The 20,373-nt window shown below is 59.5% G+C and overlaps 1 protein-coding gene across 1 annotated transcript in view; it reads right to left on the bottom strand.

Annotated features, from left to right (window-relative positions):
• GNA11 (G protein subunit alpha 11) overlaps positions 1-15,834 on the bottom strand; it is a 28,942-nt gene extending 13,108 nt beyond the window's left edge. Inside the window, exon 1 of the mRNA XM_005587494.4 lies at positions 15,409-15,834. Within this exon, the coding sequence (XP_005587551.1) occupies positions 15,409-15,544 (136 nt within the window). The 5' untranslated portion in view covers positions 15,545-15,834. The remainder of the gene's footprint in view (positions 1-15,408) is intronic.
• Between the last annotated feature and the right edge of the window lie 4,539 nt (positions 15,835-20,373).

The raw sequence follows: 20,373 nt of genomic DNA, 5'->3' as shown, positions 1-20,373 counted from the left end.
CTCCAGCAGACGCCACAGCCTCCTGACTCCTCAGAAAGAGTTTACAAAGCGCCCTTCCCATTCTCCTCCAAGCCAGGGTCTTATTGGAACCACCCTTTTCCAGAAGTTCTGCGAGGACACACTTTCCTGGGGGCCAATTTGGTATTTACGTCAAAGACCACACAGTCTCAGGCCAAATCAAGCCACACGGCACTGGGCCGGGCGCGGTGGCTCAAGCCTGTCATCCCAGCACTTTGGGAGGCCGAGACGGGCGGATCACGAGGTCAGGAGATCGAGACCATCTTGGCTAACACGGTGAAACCCCGTCTCTACTAAAAAAATACAAAAAAACTAGCCAGGCGAGGTGGCGGCGCCTGTAGTCCCAGCTACTCGGGAGGCTGAGGCAGGAGAATGGCGTGAACCCGGGAGGCGGAGCTTGCAGTGAGCTGAGATCCGGCCACTGCACTCCAGCCTGGGCGGCAGGGCCAGACTCCGTCTCAAAAAAAAAAAAAAAAAAAAAAAGCCACACGGCACTGGCCCCCAGCTGGGACTGCACAGCTCCCCCACGGCCACACCAGTTCATGATCAATGGCCGCCAGAGGGACAGCGCACAGATGCGGCGGCGGTGCCCCGACAGATGGGCTCACCCCAAGGGCTTCTCTGCACAGACCACTCCAAGGGCTGGGCGCCCCCTTCCCCAGAGCTTTGCTCAGTGGCCACGGCCACCCTGCCCCCGGCCACCCTGCCCCCGTACGCCAAGAACCCCCGAGGCTCTCCCCTCTCCCTCTTGGTGCTGTGGCGGGGTCAGCCAGGACAGTCGTGCCTGCCGCAGGTGGCCCTGAGCACGTGCCTGAACCCCTTTACGTCTCCATGTCTGCCATGACCTTGCTAATACCCACGATGCTTCCAGAGAGGAGTACGCTACCACCCCATCTCAGAGATGGGCACACTGAGGGTCCCAGGGCCCCAGACAATCAAAAGGACCAGCAAGTCAGCCTGGAGAAACTATCGGGAAAGGGGCCCACGTGGCCAGCTGTCTCTCCACCCCAGCCTCCAGATGAGCCCCCCACGCATTCTGGGTGACAGGGGGATCCTCACTCCAGCCCATCTCCTGCCTCTGCCTCTCACTACCTGGTCACCTCCTGGGCAGAGACTCCGTCTCCCCACTTTTCTTCACCCCCACGTGCTGGGATGTCAATGCTGGGTTTTCCAATGTGTCCACAAATCTCTGATGCTCATCCCTTCCAATACTGGAGGCTAACTCCCCTCCCCTTGAGGATGGGCTGGACTTAGTGACCTGCTTCTAGCAAACAGAATGTGATGGAAGTGACAGTGTGCCATCTCCAAGGCTAGTTCACGAAAGGCACAGGGCTGCATCCTTGCTCTCCCTCTGGGGTCACGGGCTCTGGGGAAGGCAGCCGCCCTGCTGTGAGCACCCTCCAGCAGCTCCACGGAACTGAGGCCTCCCACCAACAGCCACTAGAGGGAGCCAGCCTGTGAGAGGCTCCTCCAGCCCCGGTCCAGCCTTCGAATGATGTGGCCCTGCTTGGCTGGTATCGTGACTACAACTTCTGAGAGAGCCCAATCCAGGACCACGCAACCAAGTGCTCCCAAATTCCCAACCCTCAGAAACTATCTGAAGTAAGTTTTCTTAATTTAAGTTGCAAAGTTTTGTTAATTTAAGTTGCAAACTATTACACAACAATAGCTAACTTCTAATTTCTAAAAAGAAACTGCCTCAACTCCCTACTCAAGTAATAACCCTGCTGAGGCCCCCGCTGGCCTAGAGACTCAAGCGTCACCGCCCCTCCCTGCGTGCCCCTAGCCCACCTCTCCAGGCTCACCTTCACCACCCTGTGTCTCTGAATCTTCTGGCACCTCCCCACTTCCACACACGTCGCACGCTGTGCCCTCTGCCCACAGTGCTGTCCCAATCACGGCTGCCTGAAGGCTGCCTGGTGCTGGGACCCAGCTCACTTCCTCTCACAGCCTCTGCTCCACAAAGCCCCCGAGGCCCCAACACAAGTCTCCCTCCTGTGCTTTCTGGAACCTTCCTTGCTGCCCACAGTGGACATCGTTGTGCAGGTGCCTGTCGCAAGCCCCCTCGCCTGGCAGCTGCTGGAGGCGAGACAGGCTGCGTGGGTCCCACAGTGGCCACAGCTGCCTTCAGGAGGCCCTCGACAAAGCCCAGGAACTGCTCACAGCACCTGTGTTCCCTGGGGGGGTCTCACAGAACACCCAACACATCCCGAGTGGGGAGTCCCAGCGGCAGCTGCCTCCTCCCAGTCCTTTTCTCAACCACGCTGCGTCCTTTTCGGAAGAAAGAAAATGGACTTTGATTCTGTCTCAGGCAGTGATCCGCCTCCCAGACCTTACCTCATCCACAAAAGGTCAAACCCACCCAAGTTCCGGGACACGAGGGGTGAGAGTGGGTGTGCAGGTGAGACCACCTTCTCCCCAGAGGGACCCCCACACGCCCTTCCCTCACCGCGCCCTGAAGGGAAGGGTGGTGGCATGGAGGGGATGTGATCTGAGCGGCCTCAGCTCTACTGACGGGTGTGAACGCTGGGCCCCGAGGGGTGCTCAGCAGCATCCCTGGCCCCCGCCCACTCCATCTCAGGAGCACCCCCCGAACTGTGACAACCATAGATGTCCCCAGACACGGCCAGTGTCCCGTGGGTCAAGACTGCCCCCAGATGAGACTCTGTTTAAGAAAACTCTGTTACAAAACATGGCTGTTCCGTGGGTTGGTTTGGGAGGGTGCTGCACCTGGAAACAGCAAACACTCACACACACTGAAGGCCACACCGACGCAAGGCCGGCACACCCTCAAGCCCGCACCCCGGCACAGGCCCCACACAGCACAGGGGGCGGGGAGGGCCCTGCACTCCTGTCAGAAGGCGCCACCCCTTGGTAACTTTGCACCCAACACACAAGGTCCCTCAGGCCATAAACACCTCAACTATGAAACAGAAAAGCAAGCCTCAGCTCTCAGTGAGGATGCCGGGAAGACAAAGACGGCCGAGGAGGAGTCTGAAATGCCAGAGGTCGCTGCCCAGATGAGAACTGACTCAGTACTACTGTTTGGGGTTTTGTTTTGTTTTTGCAGATAGAGTTTCGCTCTTTTTGCCCAGGCTGGAGTGCAGCAGCATAATCTCGGCTCACCACAACCTCCGCCTCCTGGATTCAAGCGATTCTCCTGCCTCAGCCTCCCGAGTCGCTGGGACTACAGGCATGCGCCACCAGACCCGGCTGATTTTGTATTTTTAGTAGAGGTGGTGTTTCTCCATGTTGGTCAGGCTGGTCTCAAATTCGTGACCTCAGGTGATCCACTCGCCTCGGCCTCCCGAAGTGCTGGGAGCCACTGCGCCCAGCCTGTTTTGGGTTTCGTAAGGAAGGCAAAAATGACAACCACAGCCCTGGCTGGCCAAGGACCCCCATGGAGCTCTGCAGAGGCAATATGGGTACACGGATGGGGTGGGAGGCGGTTCACACCCATGCACCCCTGCGTGCACACATATATATGCATGAATGTGCATACATGCACACAATGCACACGTGTGCGTGCATGTACCTCAGCACACATGCACACTGCGTGCACACATGCATGTATGCACACACGTATGGACATGTACACACACATGCAGCCCATACACAGCTAGCAGCTGCGTGTTAAGCCATGTGCACCACTCACGCTGGGTGGAAGCCACCCGTGTCCCCCACGTAACCCACTAAAGCCAGGAGCGGTCACAGAGCGGGGCAGGAGCCCGGCAGGAGCCCAGCAGGAGCTCTGGGCCACTGGAAGCCAAGCCAGGCCAGGTGGCCCCGGGCCTCTGGTGGCCCTGAGGTGCTGGCCACTGTTAAGCCTGGCCGTGCAGGGGCCAAGGGCGAGGCTCTGGACAGCACTCAAGCCAGGCCACGCCACTAGGTTCGGGTTTTCAAGATGCTTTGGCCCCAGCCTGCTTTTCAAGTCGCCCTGTCTCCCTGCGCCAACCCAGCTGCTGCCGCCTCCCGTCACACAGCACCTTGCAGCTGGGATGCAGGGGTTCCTGCAGAGCAGACCCCATGTCTGAAGGCCTGGGTCCTGCCTGAGCCCTCACACCCCGCGGCTGGGGCTCCACATTAAAGATCCTGGTCAGCAGAGGCTCGTTCCCACCTGACCGGCCGCCATGTGGCCCCAAAGCAGCAGCCCCAACTCGGGCCTCAGCCCACATGGCTCCACCCTGAGCCAGCCTGCCCCGCCGGCAGCCACACTCCTCCTGAAAGAAGTCTGAGCTGGAAGGCTCTTTTGGCTCCAAAATCTTCAACAGCTGCCCACTGGAAAGAAACGCCAGCCCACTCCTCCCGAGACAATGGGTGAGCCCCTCCGAGATTCCGCCTCACTCTGGACTCGTCCACAGCCCCCTGCTGGCCCTCATCACCCCATCTCAGGCCACCCGCCAGGGCAGAGCCTTCTGTCCACTCCTCACCGCACACCAAGCACCACAGCAGCTTTTCTCCTAAAAGCCAAAAAGCCAAAGCTCCACAGGCCCTTCAACAGGTGCACGGGCGCAAAGACCCCACGCAACGGACCACTGCCCAGTCCCGGGAAGGAACGGACCACGGACCACACCACCACCCCAGGGCAACGCACCAATGGTCCCACCCACAGCACTGAATGTCTGTGATCCTCCCAAATTCCTGTGTTAAAATCCTTACCCCTAAGGCAGGGGTGTTGGGAGGCAGATCAGCTCCTTCTGCCGTGGAGCTCTGAGGGCTCTTTCGTGAGTGCACTGACGAGTCCAGGAGGGATCACGTCCGCGTGAGAACACGGCAAGAAGGCACCGCCGTCTATGAACCGGGAAACACAACCACCCCCTACACCGAATCCACAGCGTCGCCATCTATGTACCAGGAAGCGCAACCACGTCACCCGCCCCCCAAATCCACAGAACCTTGATCTTGGACGTCCAGCCTCCAGAACCATGGGAGACAAACTCGGGTAGTTTACAAGCCACTGTGCCTGCAGTATTGTCACAGCAGCCCGAGCTGACTGAGACAGCAACAAAATGTTAGGAAAAGAGGACACTGGGGGAAGCCGGGGATCCAGCCAGGGGTCCAGCCAGGGCCGGCACAAAAGGGCAGCTGGGAGGGTCCTGCAGGGCAGATGCTGCCTGGCCGCTGCCTGTGGCGGGGGAGCACACACTCCACAGGTGACGAGTCAAACCCAGCTTCACATGCAGTCCTCCCACCCTCCCTCCCCGCCACGAGGCCGCACCCACCGCCGGGTCCCGCTGTGAGACCCCCAGGTTCCTGCCTCACACTGGGTCTGGAGCTGGTGAGCTCAGCCTCCCAGGAGGCCGCCGCGGGCACTGGCAGCTGTGTGCGACGCCTGCTTCAGCACCAGGGTTAAATATCAACTACCCCTTCAATCAGGCCCTTCCCCTTCCCTAATGCCCGGGGAGCTCCCATTGCAGAAATTCAAAGGTCCGGCGTTCAGGAAGCGCCCAGCACCCCCGCAGCACGGGCCCTTCGAGGGTGGCTCTGCCATTCCCTCCTCAGGGAGGTGTGGTGGTCCCCATCTGCAGCCTGCCGCGCCAGCTTCCCAGCACAGGGGCTGTGGCTGCCCTACCCACCTGCATCCCTAGCCCCTACGCAGAAGGCGCTGTGTACATGTTTCCTGAGTGAACTGAATGAACCTGGCCCTGGTCCACGGTGCTGGATCCCTCACGTCCCCATCGGGTCCCCTGCACTCCACTGCCCGTCAGGATGGACCTGACTGCGTGTCACCAGCCACGGCTCCTGGGAGAATGGAGCCCACATCTCCCACACCTGAGGGAGTCTAGGTCTCCAGGAGGCCCCCACGTGACCACAAGCAAGGTGCTTTGCCTCTGCAAGCATGGTTCCTGGCGGGCCTGCCGCAGGCCGCCCCACAGTGGACCCCAGATGCTAGGGAGCCTTCAGGAGGCAACCCTCAGGTGCACTCAGCACGCCACCACTAGGAGGGGCCAGAGTCCGCCCGCTGCTCCCACTGAGCCAGCTTCCAGAGGAGAGAACTACCCTCCGGACTGGACCCGCTGGCCAAGATCTGGAGGCCAACCAGGAGGAACCTGGTTCTCCTGGACCCTGCCTCCCGGCTCCCAGCAAACATCCCCAAACCACAGGAAAGGAAGACGGAAGAAAAGGAGGCTCCAAGCCCCACAAGAGGGCGCAGCCTGGACAGCAGAAGCTGGGGACTTATCTCACACTCAAGATTCAAAGCCGGGCACGGAGGCTCCCGCCTGTAATCCCAGCACTTTGGGAGGCCGAGGCAGGTGGATCATTTGAGATCAGGAGCTCGAGACCAGCCTTGCCAACATGGTGAAACCCCATCCCTACCAAAAAATTTACAAAAATGGCCAGGCGCGGTGGCTCACGCCTGTGATCCCAGCACTTTGGGAGGCCGAGGAGGGCGGATCATGAGGTCAGGAGATCGAGACCATCCTGGCTAACACGGTGAAACTCCATCTCTACTAAAAATACAAAAAATTAGCCGGGCGAGGTGGTGGGCGCCTGTAGTCCCAGCTACTGGGGAGGCTGAGGCAAGAGAATGGCGTTAACCCAGGAGGTGGAGCTCGCATTGAGCTGAGATCACGCCACTGCACTCTAGCCTGGGTGACAGAGAGAGACTCCATCTCAAAAAAAAAAAAAAAAATTACAAAAAAAAATTAGCTGGGTGTGGCAGTAGGCGCCTGTAATCCCAACTACTCAGGAGGCTGAGGCACGAGAATCAATTGAACTCAAGAGACAGAGGTTGCAATGAGCTGAGATTGTACCACTGCACTCCAGTCTGGATGACAAGTAAGACCTTGTCTCGAAAAAAAAAAAAAAGATTCAAGGCCGTGCTCACACATACAGTGGCTCACACCTGTCATCCCAGCACTGTGAAAGGCCGACGCAGATGGATCACCTGAGGTCAGGAGTTTGAGACCAGCCTGACCAACATGGAGAAACCGCATCTCTACTAAAAATACAAAAATTAGCCGGGCATGGTGGTGGGCGCTTGTAGTCCCAGCTACTGGGGAGGCTGAGGCAGGAGAATCACTTGAACCCAGGAAGCAGAGGTTGCAGTGAGCAGAGATTGCACCACTGCACTCCAGCCTAAGCGACAAAGTGACACTCTGTCTCAAAAATAAATAAATAAATAAACAAACAACAAATAAAAATAAAAATTACATAAAAAGATTCAAGTAAGTAACCCATGACCCTAGTGGCAGGGCTGAGACCTGGGAGCCAGCACCTGGGAGCCAACACCTGGGAGCCAGACTTCCAGGGTTCCAGGCTGCTTCCCGCCTACGACGCCTGAGCCGAGCCCCGCAGTGCCCAAGACGGTGCGATGTGGGCCGAGAACGCAGGAAGCCCCCACAGGGCTGTGGGGAGGCCCAGGCCAGTGCACACACCGCGAGCAAGGCCAGAGCCGCAGGGCCCCACCCGGGGAAGTCACACGACCGCGCATCAGCTCCCATGAGAAGGTGGGTCGGTGGTGGCCCACGCGTGTGCATGCGTGTGCCTATGATCCCGGCTCCTGGAAACAGCCTGGAAATCTAACCCTGACCACGAGCTGTGCCAGCGGGTGTGGGATCAGAGCCAGGCACCAACCTGACGCAGGGGCCCGAGGAGCGGCAGCCCTCCTGCAGCGGAGGACAGACGCCCCTCATCCAGCTTCACAAGGGGCCTCATGCCTGCCCCGCTTCTGTCTCAGAACCCCAGGAGGTAGACAGCACCTCAGCGCCGGACTGACTGGAGGGGAAACTGAGGCACAGAGCGGTCAAGTGGCCTCCCTGAAGTCCCACAACCCCTCACTGCAGGGCCTGAACAGACTTGGTTCTCCTGGTTCCACAGCTTATTGCCGGCAGCCCAGGGCGTGCTCTCTGTTCCAGCACGCACCCTCAGGCAGGGCGCCCTGAGAGAGGAAGGGCACCCAGCTGGCCCCACTGCTGAGGCTCAAGAATGAGCCACCACGAAACGCACTACCCTAGGTGGGGCGTGACAGCCAGGGGCAGCGATGGCAGGACAGCCTCTGGACTGGAACCCAGTCCCATCTCCACAGCAGCAGAGTCCCCAGGTGCCTCAAAGGTGCAGACACCAACTGCCCCTCGCCGGCCAGGGGCCATGCCACCTTGTTCTATTCCAGCGGAGGCCTCCATACAGACTGGTTCCCAAGTGGGAGTGACCCTCCCCACCGGAAGTGGTTGGTGTCACTCACCCACGTTTTCTATTCTTTTTTTTGAGACAGTCTGTCCCTCGGTCGTCCAGGCTGGAGTGCAGTGGTGCAATCTTGGCTCACTGCAACCTCTGCCTCGTGGACTCAAGTGACCCTCCCACCTTAGCCACGCAGGCAGCTGGGACTACAGGTGCATACCACCAAGTCTGGCTAATTTTTTTGCATTTTTAGACGGGGGTTTCACTATGTTGCCCAGGCTGGTCTCGAACTCCTGGAATCGAGTGATCTGCCTGACTCGGCCTCTCAAAGTGCTTGGATTACAGGCATGAGCCACCGCACTGGCCATAAAATTTCTGAGCTCCCCTCTCCTCACACGCTGGGTCTTACCACAGCCCTTTCTGAAGCCCCCCGAGAGCCTGGGTCCCCAGCCTTGCCCAGCCCATCTAATCCAGTTGTGGGCACTGGTCTGAACATCTCCACCTGGGGACAGGGACAGACCCCTGCCCCTGCCCAGCTCAATGACCATCGCCAAGGAGTCTGGGATGAGATCGCTGATGGGGGAAGGGCGGGAGTCCAGAGGCCCAGGGCCCCTCTCCAGACACCTGCCCAGGCCACCAGCACGTGCCTGACTGGTCAACCCTCGCCCCATCCAGTAGGACTGAGGCCGAGCAAACCGGCGCCGGTGCCACTGACTGAAGGGCTGCTTCATTCATCCCACAGCCTGGGGCTGCGGCGGGCCCCACTACAGCCCTGGGGGCTTCATTCATCCCACAGCTCAGACCCGGCCCCACAGCCCCTGGGGATTAGGACAGGCAACAGAACAGCCACGTCTCCGCAGGCCGCTCGGTGGCAGGGCCCAGCACCCATCAGTGTGGACGCGGTTAACAATGGCAACAGACACAGCGCCCTCCAGTTTGACCATACCCCTCAGCCCCCCACCCCACTCCATCCCTGCAGGTACCCTGAAACATCAGTGTGACCCCACAGCTTTGACAGAAGAGAAAAAGGAGCCTGGACCGCCAGACGGTGCGGTACCCAGAGCACCAACTCTGCAGTCAGACGGGGACAAAAACCTGGGCCAGCACCGTCCCTCCTGGAGCCTCCCAGGCCTTGGGGTCCCCGTGTGGATGCCATCCAGGGAGCACCACCGCCCAGGGTTACTCGAAGCTTTTCGGTGCAAAGCAGCCAGCAGGAAAGGCGGCCACAGGGGACAAGAGGGCTCCCTCCCTGCTGTCTGCTGCACTGGCCTCATTTCATTTAATCCTTCAACAATCCTACAGGGGGAAGAACATTTTTCCCAAGTGACCGATGGGGAAACTGAGGCTGGGAGAGGGAAATGACTCGCCCCTGGCTCCCTCCAGTGTGCCCCCACTGCCCAGTGCTGGTCGGCCCAGGGCAGCCCAGGCCACAGGCGGGACTCAGGGAGGAGCTTCTGAGCCAGCTGCGCACTGTCCTCGAGGACCCCTTCTGCCCGGTGCAGAGGCCACAGGCAGGTGGCAACCGAGCCTGCCCCAGCAGAGATCCCTGGCGTGCACCAGGCCAGCCTGCAGGGCGTTGAGCAGTACTGGGCCACTCCTCTCCACTTCCCTGCGTGATCTGCCTTCAGTCAGCCAATGATGGTCACTCGCCAAGCATCTCTGAGGCCTGCACAGCTCAGTGACATGGGCAGGAAAGCAGGGAACCAAGGACACATAACTGACAATGGCCACGAGAAGGGACGGGGGCTGCTAAAACACATAGGTCGGGGGTCCTGCTCCCAGGGACACTGGGCAATATCTGGGGACATCTGTGGTTGTCACAACTGGGGGGTGCTCCTGGCCTGGAGTGGGAGGAGGCCAGGGACGCTGCTCAGTATCCCGCAGTGCCCAGGACAGCCCTACCCCAGAGAGTGATCCAGTGCCAAACATCCACGGAGCTGAAGCTGGGGAGTCCTCACCACGGTGTCTGCAGGCAGATCCCAGATCCCAGATCCCAGATCCCGGGCGGGATCCCCAACGGAGCAGTTTCTCATGGAACATCCAGTATGTGCCACACACGCCAGGTGCCGTGGGCGCGACACGATGTCACCACGCCGGCAGCGGGCGCAGCAGCCAGCATTCAGCAGGTGCCCACTTGCAGTGGAATGGGGAGCACCACTGAGTCCTCACCCCACCGCCCCCTCAGGAAACTGAGGCATAGACCTGAAGTCCCACAGTCGCAAGTAGCAGGGGTGGGCTCTGAACCTGAGTCTCCCCAGGCCACGCACCTGACCCAGACACCACACTGCTCCCAGGCCCTGCAGATGGCCCGAGGTGCCGCCTACCCGTGCTGTCCTGAGAGCGCCTGTCAGCCGCAGGAGGCCAGGCCGGACCAGGAATCCCCACAGCAGAGGCCATCAGAGGTTTCTGACCCAGAGGCAGGGAGCACAGATGGAGGGTGGGAGACTGGACCACAGACATCCTGACGGGGGAGGAATGTGCCCAAGCCCAGATGACAGCAAGAGTCCGGATCCAGGACAGCCAATTCCAGACAGTCCTGAAGACCTGCCAGGTGCCCTACGGAGGACAGACAGTGGGACGCTCCCCGGGACGGGGGGAATGCTCCACGCAGGGCCTGGCGGCAGGAGCTACAGGCGCCTGCAACCACCCGCACGCCAGCAACCCGGCACTTAGGATCCCGGTTCTGCGAAAGGACTTAATTTCAATCAAATAACGACCCTGCACGTGGGCCTTCCCAGAGCCCCTGGCCGCCCGTAATCGCATCCACCGCTCTCATTCACCTAGGTGGGCAAGCCACACGAGGCTTCCCATCCTCTACTCACAAGTTGGGGTGCCCAGCGGGGAGAACAGAGCCCTGCTGGGGACCCAGAAGGGGCGCCAGGTACCAGCTCTGTCTACAGGGTAGGGACGAGAGGGCTCCGCGAGCGCCCCTCTTAAGATCCGTCAGACTCCACCACACACCTCTCCAACCTCCTGATGCCAGGGCATCCTCCCCGTGCTGCCCAGGGTCCCGGTGCCAGACAGAGACAGGCTCCACCACAAGACTCAGAAAGTGAAACCTCTCGTGGTTAAATCTCGGAGGGAAGCACTTCCTCCGCTCTCACCGCAGCACCGGCAGAGCCGGGCAGGAGGCTCGGGCGGAAGCTCCACGGAGCTTCCCGGACCGGGCCCGGGCAAAGCAGACCCTTTCAGCCACAGTCATCATAACTGATTACATATAAACGCAGAGGACGTGAGAGCAGGCCTGGACCGAGTCCCCACGTCTCCCCAGCCTGGGCTCGGGCTTGGGAAGTCAAGGTTGGACGAGGCCATCCAAGGGCGCTTCCTGCTCCCAGAGTCTTCTGGGACACGGCACAGCCACCCTGCCAGGCGCCAGAGGCCACGCTCCACGCCTCCCAACGCTGGGCCAACAGAGGCCCGGCCCTTCCCGTGGGGCCACCGCACCCCATGCTGGATCCCGGGCCTTGTCACTGCCCGTGGGGGCCGGCGCAGGCCGGACAGGAAGCCTCCGGAACTAACCATCCTGCTTTATTTAGAAAGCCTGGAGCCACTCCGGCTCAGCCTCACTAGCAGCCTCTGGCCCCGGGAACAGGCATTCCCATGGAAGTCCCCACGTTTCCAACCACAAACCTGCCACAAGGAACTCTACGGGGGGGCCCCTCCACAGTTTACCAGTGAGATGGAAACCTAACAGCCAAGGGCTGCCCGTGAGAGGCAGAGGCCCAGCGGGCCTGGGGAATGGGAACCCAGATCCAAGAGCTCCTGGCGGGGCCTGCAAGAGTTCTCCAGGCCACAGGGCGGACCCTGGGATGGCGGCGGCGCGGCACGGAGGCCGGAGCAGCGTGTGCGCTAAGCGCACAGTACACTCTCACCACTCCTGTTCCCATCCACAGCTGTCACCACCATCGACAGACGTGTTCATAAGGACAAACCCGGAATACCCCGGGTATAAAACAATATATGCATACACACCCTTGCATACACCGAGTAGCGAATTCACACACACACGGCTTTGATTGTGCATAGAAAAAGACTCTATAAGCACTCATGAAAACTTCTGTGAAAATAATTTGCACTGATTATCCCTCGGCTTTGCCACAAGCATTTTACATCGTATGCTACCACACAGTAAACGGTCTCAAATGGGGGCAACGTGCCCCCCAAGGGACAATGGGCACTGTCTGGAGACATCTGTGGTTGTCACGACTTGGGAGCACTCCTGGCGAGGAGTGGGTGGAGGCTTCGGACGCTGCTCAGCACCCTGCAGTGCCCAGGGCGGCCCCACCCCAGAGACCGATCAGGTCCAATGTGCACAGGGCCCTGGGGAGACCTGTGTGTGTTAACGGAGAGGCCCATTTGAGGCGTGAACAGCACATTTTAGCCACCACGAGGGAGGCGGCACAGCAGCGAGCCCCGTCCAGCTCTAGGGACCTCCATGAGGTCCCTCCCGACCCCAAAAACAGGGCATGGAACGTCCTCGCCAGGCTGACCGACCTCACAGGCCGTGTGCAGCCCCAGGGAGGCAGTGGATGAGAGCAAGCAGACACCGCATTCTTCCAGAACATGCTCCACCTGGTTGCAAACCCAGAAGTCAGGGCAGAGTCCCGGAGCCCTGCTGCCCCCAAGCCTGGAAGGAACCAGCACCGCCCACATAAACGAGACCCTCCTGGGCGGCAGATGCCACAGGGGTGCGGTGGCAGGCCCCTGCCTCCCTCCCCGACATCCACTCCACAACGCTGCACGAGAGCCATAGGGGAGATGGAGGGATGGAGCCCCCACTGCTAAGGGGCAGGGGCAGGGGCAGGGGAGGAAAGAATTCTAGGGAGAGGCAGACCCAGCTTGACTGGGCCTCCTGCGGAGCACTAGGACCTCCGCCCAGAGGTCTCTGAACATTCCATGGGCTGCAGGCACCACAGCCACCTGCTGCAGCCCAACAGCCCCCTCCTCCTGGGGAGCCTCGGCCCCACCCTCCCGCTGCTCCCTGAAAAACAGGGGCAATCGCAAGTTCGGGGCTGGCCTCCTGGGAGAGTGGAATGAGTTCCCACAAGCAGGCAGGGAGCCTGACAGAGGTCCCCTCTCCTGTACCCTGGAGCCCCAGCCCCTGGACCTCAGGTGGTCAAAGTCCTCCCAGCAAGGGGCCCTCCAGCTGGGACGCAAGGTTGCTTGGAGGGGAAGTTTTCTGAGGGCCTGTCGCATCAGATTCCCAGAGGGGTCCCTGGCCCCAGCACCTAGAGTGTGAAGCCCTTCCAATCCCCTGGCAGCCCCTGGCCCTCTACGTGGCACTGACACCCGTCCTCCTTGGGTCGTACATAAGCTCACATCTTCGTCACTGCCCTATCTGCCCCGCCTGGCCCTGAGCCTGACAGCAGCCTCCCATCTTACCAGCTGATAGGGGTCAACTTCCAGCTCACAGAGTGGGAGGGGCGGGGCTGCAGACACAGGTGCTCCTGCAGCAGACACCCCGGGCCACAGTTGGGCACTGCACAGAGGATGCAGGAAGGGCCGAATCACTTCCAGATTTGCTCCAAGCAGCCAAGGCTGCAGACACGGGAGCCCCTGACCTTCGTCCTTGAACCCCGTGTCAATCTCAAGTCCAAAGTGCAGGCACAGAAGCCTGGGTGCACGCGGAAAAGGTGGCAGGGATTCGGGAGGTCACAGAGCCACAGAGCAAGGCCATCTGGTAAGATCTTTATGACACCAGTAATTCCTAACTCCCCTCCATCCAAACAAAGTCCATGACCCACTACAAAAGCCAGTCAGTGCCACTCTGTGCAAGGGGCCACTACGCGGGCTCTGCCTACCCGTGTCCCCTGGAAAGACGGCCCACTTCAGACCCCTTAGGTAAATCAAAACACAAGTTTGGGGGAAAAAATCAGGAGGGCATTTCATCCAAGGCACCTCTCTAACCGGGGACATGGAGGCCGCAACAGGGTCACAGCAGGAGAGAGGCAACCGTGTTCCCCACACAGCACCCAACCTGCCTCCTCCCCAGGAGCTACCGCCACCAGCACACCCCCTCCTCCGTCCCTGCTGCCTCTGCACCCATTTCTGACCTTCCCCACCGCCCCTGGCCCCCGCCCCCAGGCCAGGAGCTAACCTAGGAGCTCGGGAGGGCAGGGGCGGGGCAGGGCAAGAGCTTTCTGTTTTGTAAACGACTGCAGGGACCCTTATTTGGGGTGACAACACTTTACAGCTGGCCCGACTGGCTCCCTGCAGCAGGCGTGCCTTGGGGAGACGAGGTTCAGCAGCAAACCTTCTCCAGGACGGTGGGGAGGAGCCGGGAGGTGGGGGCCTGCTCCCAACGGGGACTCAGTGTGGCTCCCACCAAGACTCTAAGGAAGGCGGCGGGGGAGGCTGCCGAGACAGCTGCTTCGGACAACAAGCAAAGGCTCCCTCAGGTGTCAATCGCCCCACCCTCAGCTGAGCAGAACCCTGTCTTTTTCCCACAGGGCGCTTTCCAGCCAAGAGGACTATGGGGTTTCCCGGAACAGGAAGGCAGGAGAATGGCCCTGAAGGGAATGGGGGGTTAGGGGGCACGGAGGAGTCTTTGGGGGGTGTATGGGGCCTGCATGGAGGGTACAGGGCTCTACCTGGAGGGAAGGGTCAACGCGGGGCCCTGAGAAGTGAGGGGTGAGTATGCCCTGTGGGTTACAGCCCAAAGGTCTGGCCCTGAAGGGGTAGCGAGGGGTGGGTACTCAGGTGGGGTAAGGTCAGAGGGTCCCTGAGCAGGGAGGGGCTGGTCCCTTGAGAAGTGACACAAGGCAAATCTTGGAGTCCTGGAGGCCCAATGTGGCGGCAGAAACTGGGAGCTGACCTAGGAGGGATCCCGGGCCTGATCTAGACAGCACAGACAGGGGCTGACGCCCGAGGGTCCCTGGTGGCAACGTGAACAGCACAGACAGGGGCTGACCCCGGGATCCCAGGTGCCAATATGAACAGTTAAGGCAGAGGCTGACCCCAAAGGAATCTGGGGCCCGGAGCTGACCTCGGAGGGTCCCAGGTGCCGACCTAGACAGCAAAGGCAGGGCTGAACCGGGAGGGCCCCGCCCCGACCCGGACAGGCCGGGCAGGCACAGGCAGGGTTGACCCTCGAGGGTCCCGCGATCCGGACAGGCAGGGAAGGCACAGGCAAGGCTGACCCCGGAGGGTCCCGCAACCCGGACGGCAAAGGCAGGGCTGACCCCACAGGGTCCCAGCCCGACCCGGACAGGCAGGGCGGACACAGGCAGGGCAGGGCCCGCAGCCGGCAGGCCCGGGGGCCGCACTCACCGAGCAGCAGCAGCTTGAGCTCGCGCCGGGCGTCGCGCTTGTCCCGCCGCAGCTGCTTCTCGATCTCGGCGTTGATCCGCTTGGACTCCTTCACCTCATCGCTCAGGCAACACGCCATCATGGACTCCAGAGTCATCGTCCCGGCCCCGGCCGCCGCGGCCGACTCCCCGCCGCCGCCCCCCGGTCCCCGGCCCGGCCCTGGCCGGAGCCGCCTCGGCCGCCGCCCGCCGCGGCCCTCCGGCCTCGGCCCCCGGCCCTCGGCCCCGGGCCGGCCCGCCCCGCCTCGGCCGCCGCCTGGCGAGCCGCCGGGTCCCTGCTCGGGCCGCGCCAGCCGCGGACTCCCGCGCGGCCGCACTTAGCCCGCGCCGCCGCCGCAGCCACCGCCAACCGCAGCCGCCGCAACCGAGCGACAGCGCCGGACAACCTAGCAGGCTGGGAGCGCAGCCCGCGACAGGCAGACGGTGTGGCCAATGGGAGGGGCCGGCGGCCACGCGCGCCCACCGTGGGGGCGGGACTAGCGGCCTGGGCGGGGCGTCGGCGGGCGCGAAAGGGGCGGGGCGGGGCGAGGGCGGGGGGCCCGCGGGTTTGGTTGCGCCGACGTGGGAAGGGGGACGCGCAGCCGGGAGCCGGGGCGGGGCCGCCCGGGATTGTGGGAATGTGGCGGACTCGGCCGGCCAGGCTCGGCTCCGCTCGGCTTCGTTCGGCCCCGCTCGGCCCCGCTCGGCTCGGCCAGATCGGCCCAGTCCGGGTCGGGGAGGCGCCCACGCGGCCGCTGCGCTCTCTGGGTCTCCAGATGCCCGGGAAGCTCCCTGACATTGCTTGACAGGAACCTTCACTCATCCATTATAAAGCGTTAACGGAGGCCGGTCGCGGTGGCTTCACGCCTGTAATCCCAGCACTTTGGGAGGCCGAGGTGGGCGGATCACGAGGTCAGGAGATCGAGACCATCCTGGCTAACATGGTGAAAACCCGTCTCTACTAAAAATACAAAAAACTAGCTGGGCGAGGTGGCGGGCGCCTGTAGTCCCAGCTACTCGGGAGGCTGAGGCAGGAGAATGGCGTGAACCCGGGAGGCAGAGCTTGCAGTGAGCTGAGATCCGGCCACTGTACTCTAGCCTGGGCGGCAGAGCAAGACTCCGTCTCAAAAAAAAAAAAGCCTCACGCCTGTAATCCCAGCACTTTGGGAGGCCGAGGCGGGCGGATCACAAGGTCAGGAGATCGAGACCACGGTGAAACCCCGTCTCTACTAAAAATTACAAAAAATTAGCCGGGCGCGGTTGTGGGCGCCTGTAGTCCCAGCTACTCGGGAGGCTGAGATGAGAGGATCACTTGAGCCCAGGAGGCAGATGTTTCAGTGAGCAGAGATGGAGCTACTGCACTCCAGCCTGGGAAATGAGAGTAAGACCCTGTATAAAAATAAAATGAAACAAAACAAAAAACCAGCGTGGCCAATATGGTGAAACCCTGTCTCTACTAAAAATACAAAAATGACCCAGGCGTGGTGGTGGGTACCTGTAGTCCCAGCTACTTTTGCTGAGGCAGGAGAATTGCTTGGACCCGGGAGGCAGAGGTTGCGGAGAGCTGGGATCGCACCACTGCGTTCCAGCCTGGGCAATAGAGTGAGACTCCGTCTCAAAAAAAAAAAAAAAAGCCAGGCGCAGTGGTTTATACTTGTAATCCCAGCAGTTTGGGAGGCCGAGGCAGGCAGATCACCTGAGATCGGGAATTCAAGACCAGCCCGACCAACATGGAGAAATCCTGTGTCTACTAAAAATACAAAATTAGCTGGGCGTGGTGGCTCACGCCTATAATCCCAGCTACTTGGGAGGCTGAGGCAGGAGAATCACTTGAACCTGGGAAGTGGAGGTTGCAGTGAGCTGAGATGACACCATTGCACTCCAGCCTGGGCAACAAGAGTGAAACTCCGTCTGAAAAAAAAAAATGCAGGGTGTGGTGGCTCATGTCTGTAATCCCAGCACTTTGGAAGGCCAAGGCAGGCAGATCACTTGAGGTCAGCAGTTTGAGACCAGCCTGGCTAACATGGCAAAACCCCATCTCTATTAAAAATACACAAAAATTAGTGGACGCCTGTAATCCCAGCTACTCGGGAGGCTGAGGCAGGAGAATCTCTTGAACCCAGGAGGTGGAGGTTGCAGTGAGCAGAGATTGCACCCCTGCACTCCAGCCTAGGTGACAAGGGTGAAACTCCATCTCTGAAAAAAAAAAGAAAGAAAGAAAGAAATTATATATTCTTCTGAGCGTCTCTCTGTAGACTCAGTTTCCCAAATTGGCCATCAGCTCCATGAGGTCAGAGCCTGTCTGGGTCACCTAGAACAAAGATGGGCAAACCACAACCCTCCGACAGCTCTGGCTGACCACTAGGTTTTCCTGTGGTCCATAAGCTCAGAATGGCTTTTACATTTTTAAACAGTTTTTAAAAATCAAAAGAAAGTAAACTTTCGGTACACGTAAAAATTATACGGAACTCGGCCTGGTGTGGTGGCTCACGCCTATAATCCCAGCGCTTTGGGAGGCCGAGGAGGGCAGATCACGAGGTCAGGAGATCGAGACCATCCTGGCTAACACAGTGAAACCCCGTCTCTACTAAAAATACAAAAAATGTGCCGGGCGAGGTGGCGGGCGCCTGTAGTCCCAGCTACTCGGGAGGCTGAGGCAGGAGAATGGTGTGAACCCGGGAGGCGGAGCTTACAGTGAGCCGAGATCGCGCTACCACACTCCAGCCAGGGTGACAGAGGGAGACTGTCTCAAAAAAAAAAAAAAAGAAAAAATTATATGAAACTAAAATTTCAGTGTCCATTTATAGGGTTTTGTTGGAAGCCAGTCACATCCATTGATTTCCATACTGAGTTTGGCTACTGTTACCCCACAGGGCAGCATTACAAGAAATCTTTTTTTTTTTTTTTTCGAGACGGAGTCTCGCTGTGTCTCCCAGGCTGGAGTGCAGTGGCGTGATCTCGGCTCACTGCAAGCTCCGCCTCCCGGGTTCACGCCATTCTCCCTCCTCAGCCTCCCAAGTAGCTGAGACTACAGGCGCCCACCACCACGCCCGGCTAGTTTTTTGTATTTTTAGTAGAGACGGGGTTTCACCATGTTAGCCAGGATAGTCTCGATCTCCTGACCTCGTGATCCACCCGCCTCGGCCTCCCAAAGTGCTGGGATTACAGGCTTGAGCCACCGCGCCCGGCCAACAAGAAATCTTAAAAGATTTCCTATGTGGTCCCTTACAGAAAGAGACCTAGAATGAGGCCCTAACACACACTAGGTGCTCAGTCGATGTGTTTGGAATGATGGGAAAGGGATAAAAGAGCCTGGTCTGGGAAGAGTGGCTCATGCCTGTAATCCCAATACTTTGGGAGGCTGAGGCAGGAGGATTGCTTGAGGCCAGGAGTTTGAGACCAGCCTGGACAGCATAGCAAGACCCCACACACACACACACTCTACGCAAGTAAAATTAAAATTGGCTGGGCGCGGTGGCTCATGCCTGTCATCCCAGCACTTTGAGAGGCCGAGGCAGACAGATCATCTGAGGTCAGGAGTTCAAGACCATCCTGGCTAACACGGTGAAACCCCGTCTCTACTAAAAAATACAAAAAACTAGCCGGGCGAGGTGGCGGGCGCCTGTAGTCCCAGCTACTCGGGAGGCTGAGGCAGGAGAATGGCATAAACCTGGGAGGTGGAGCTTGCAGTAAGCTGAGATCTGGCCACCGCACTCCAGCCTGGGTGACAGAGGAAGACTCTGTCTCAAAAAAAAAAGGAAGGAACTGAGGCACCATTGCGCACAACTTCCCTGACTGCGGCACCTCTCTCAGCCCCAATGCTGCCTGACCTCCTCACCACCTCCTCCCTCTACCTGGCCCTTCCCAGGTTCCAAATACCAGGAGCCCATCCCTCATCTTCAGAGGTACACCTTGATATACCCTTCTCCCTGTCTTGAGATAAGAGGGCAAAGGGAGGGTCAAAGTCTCCGTTTATCAGTTCCTCGGGTGTGTGGGAAGATTAGCTCACTTTTTTTTTAGGGGGGGACAGAGTCTTGCTCTGTGGCCCAGGCTGGAGTGCAATCAATGGCATGATCTCGGCTCACTGCAACCTCCACCTCCCAGGCTCAAGCGATTCTCCCGCTTCAGCCTCCCCCAGTAACTGGGACTACAGGCATCCCCACATCATGCCCGGATAATTTTTGTATTTTTGTGGAGACAGGGTTTCACCACGTTGGCCAGGCTGGTCTTGAACTCCTGACCTCAGGTGATCCACCTGCCTCGGCCCCCCAAAGTGCTGGAATTACAGGTGTGAGCCACCGTGCCTGGCCGAAAGATTAGCTCCTTGAAAAGCTCATCTTCTGGGCTGCCAGCCCCACCTCAGCTGCAAGTAGCCAGGGTGCTCCTGGAGTTCCCGCCTCAATAGATAAAAGCTCCAATTGCATGTGAAACTTACAAGCAGAGGGCAAATTGTGGTCAAAACAGTGTCACTCACTTGACCAGGCACAGTGGCTCATGTTTGTAATACCAACACTTTAGGAAGCCAAGGCGGGAGGACCGCTTGAGCCCAGGAGTTAGAGACCAGCCTGGACAATATAGTGAGATCCTGTGTCTGTTAAAAACAACAACAATATTGTCACTCAGGCCTTGGCTAAAAACACCTTCTCCTCCACTGGGTCCTACCTGAATACCTCTAACTAATGCCACCCCCACCTCAAGCCCTCCCTCCTGTCACATCCTGTTGAGTTGCCTTCATAGGCCTTTTCACAGCTTGAAAGCATCTTATTTATCTCTTTATTCATTGATTACCTCTCCTGCCATGATATAGGGTGTCTTTTTCTTTCTTTTCTTTTCTTTTCTTTTTTTTTTTTTTTTTTTGAGAGTTTCACTCTTGTTGTCCAGGCTGGAGTGCAATGGCACGATCTCACCTCACCGTAACCTCCGCCTCCCGGGTTCAAGCGATTCTCCT

The sequence above is a fragment of the Macaca fascicularis genome, chromosome 19, assembly GCF_037993035.2.
Source record: "Macaca fascicularis isolate 582-1 chromosome 19, T2T-MFA8v1.1".
NCBI classification, from domain to species: domain Eukaryota; kingdom Metazoa; phylum Chordata; class Mammalia; order Primates; family Cercopithecidae; genus Macaca; species Macaca fascicularis.
The sequence above is the reverse complement of the archived record's forward strand: the minus strand, read 5'-3'. Positions and strand labels throughout refer to the sequence as shown.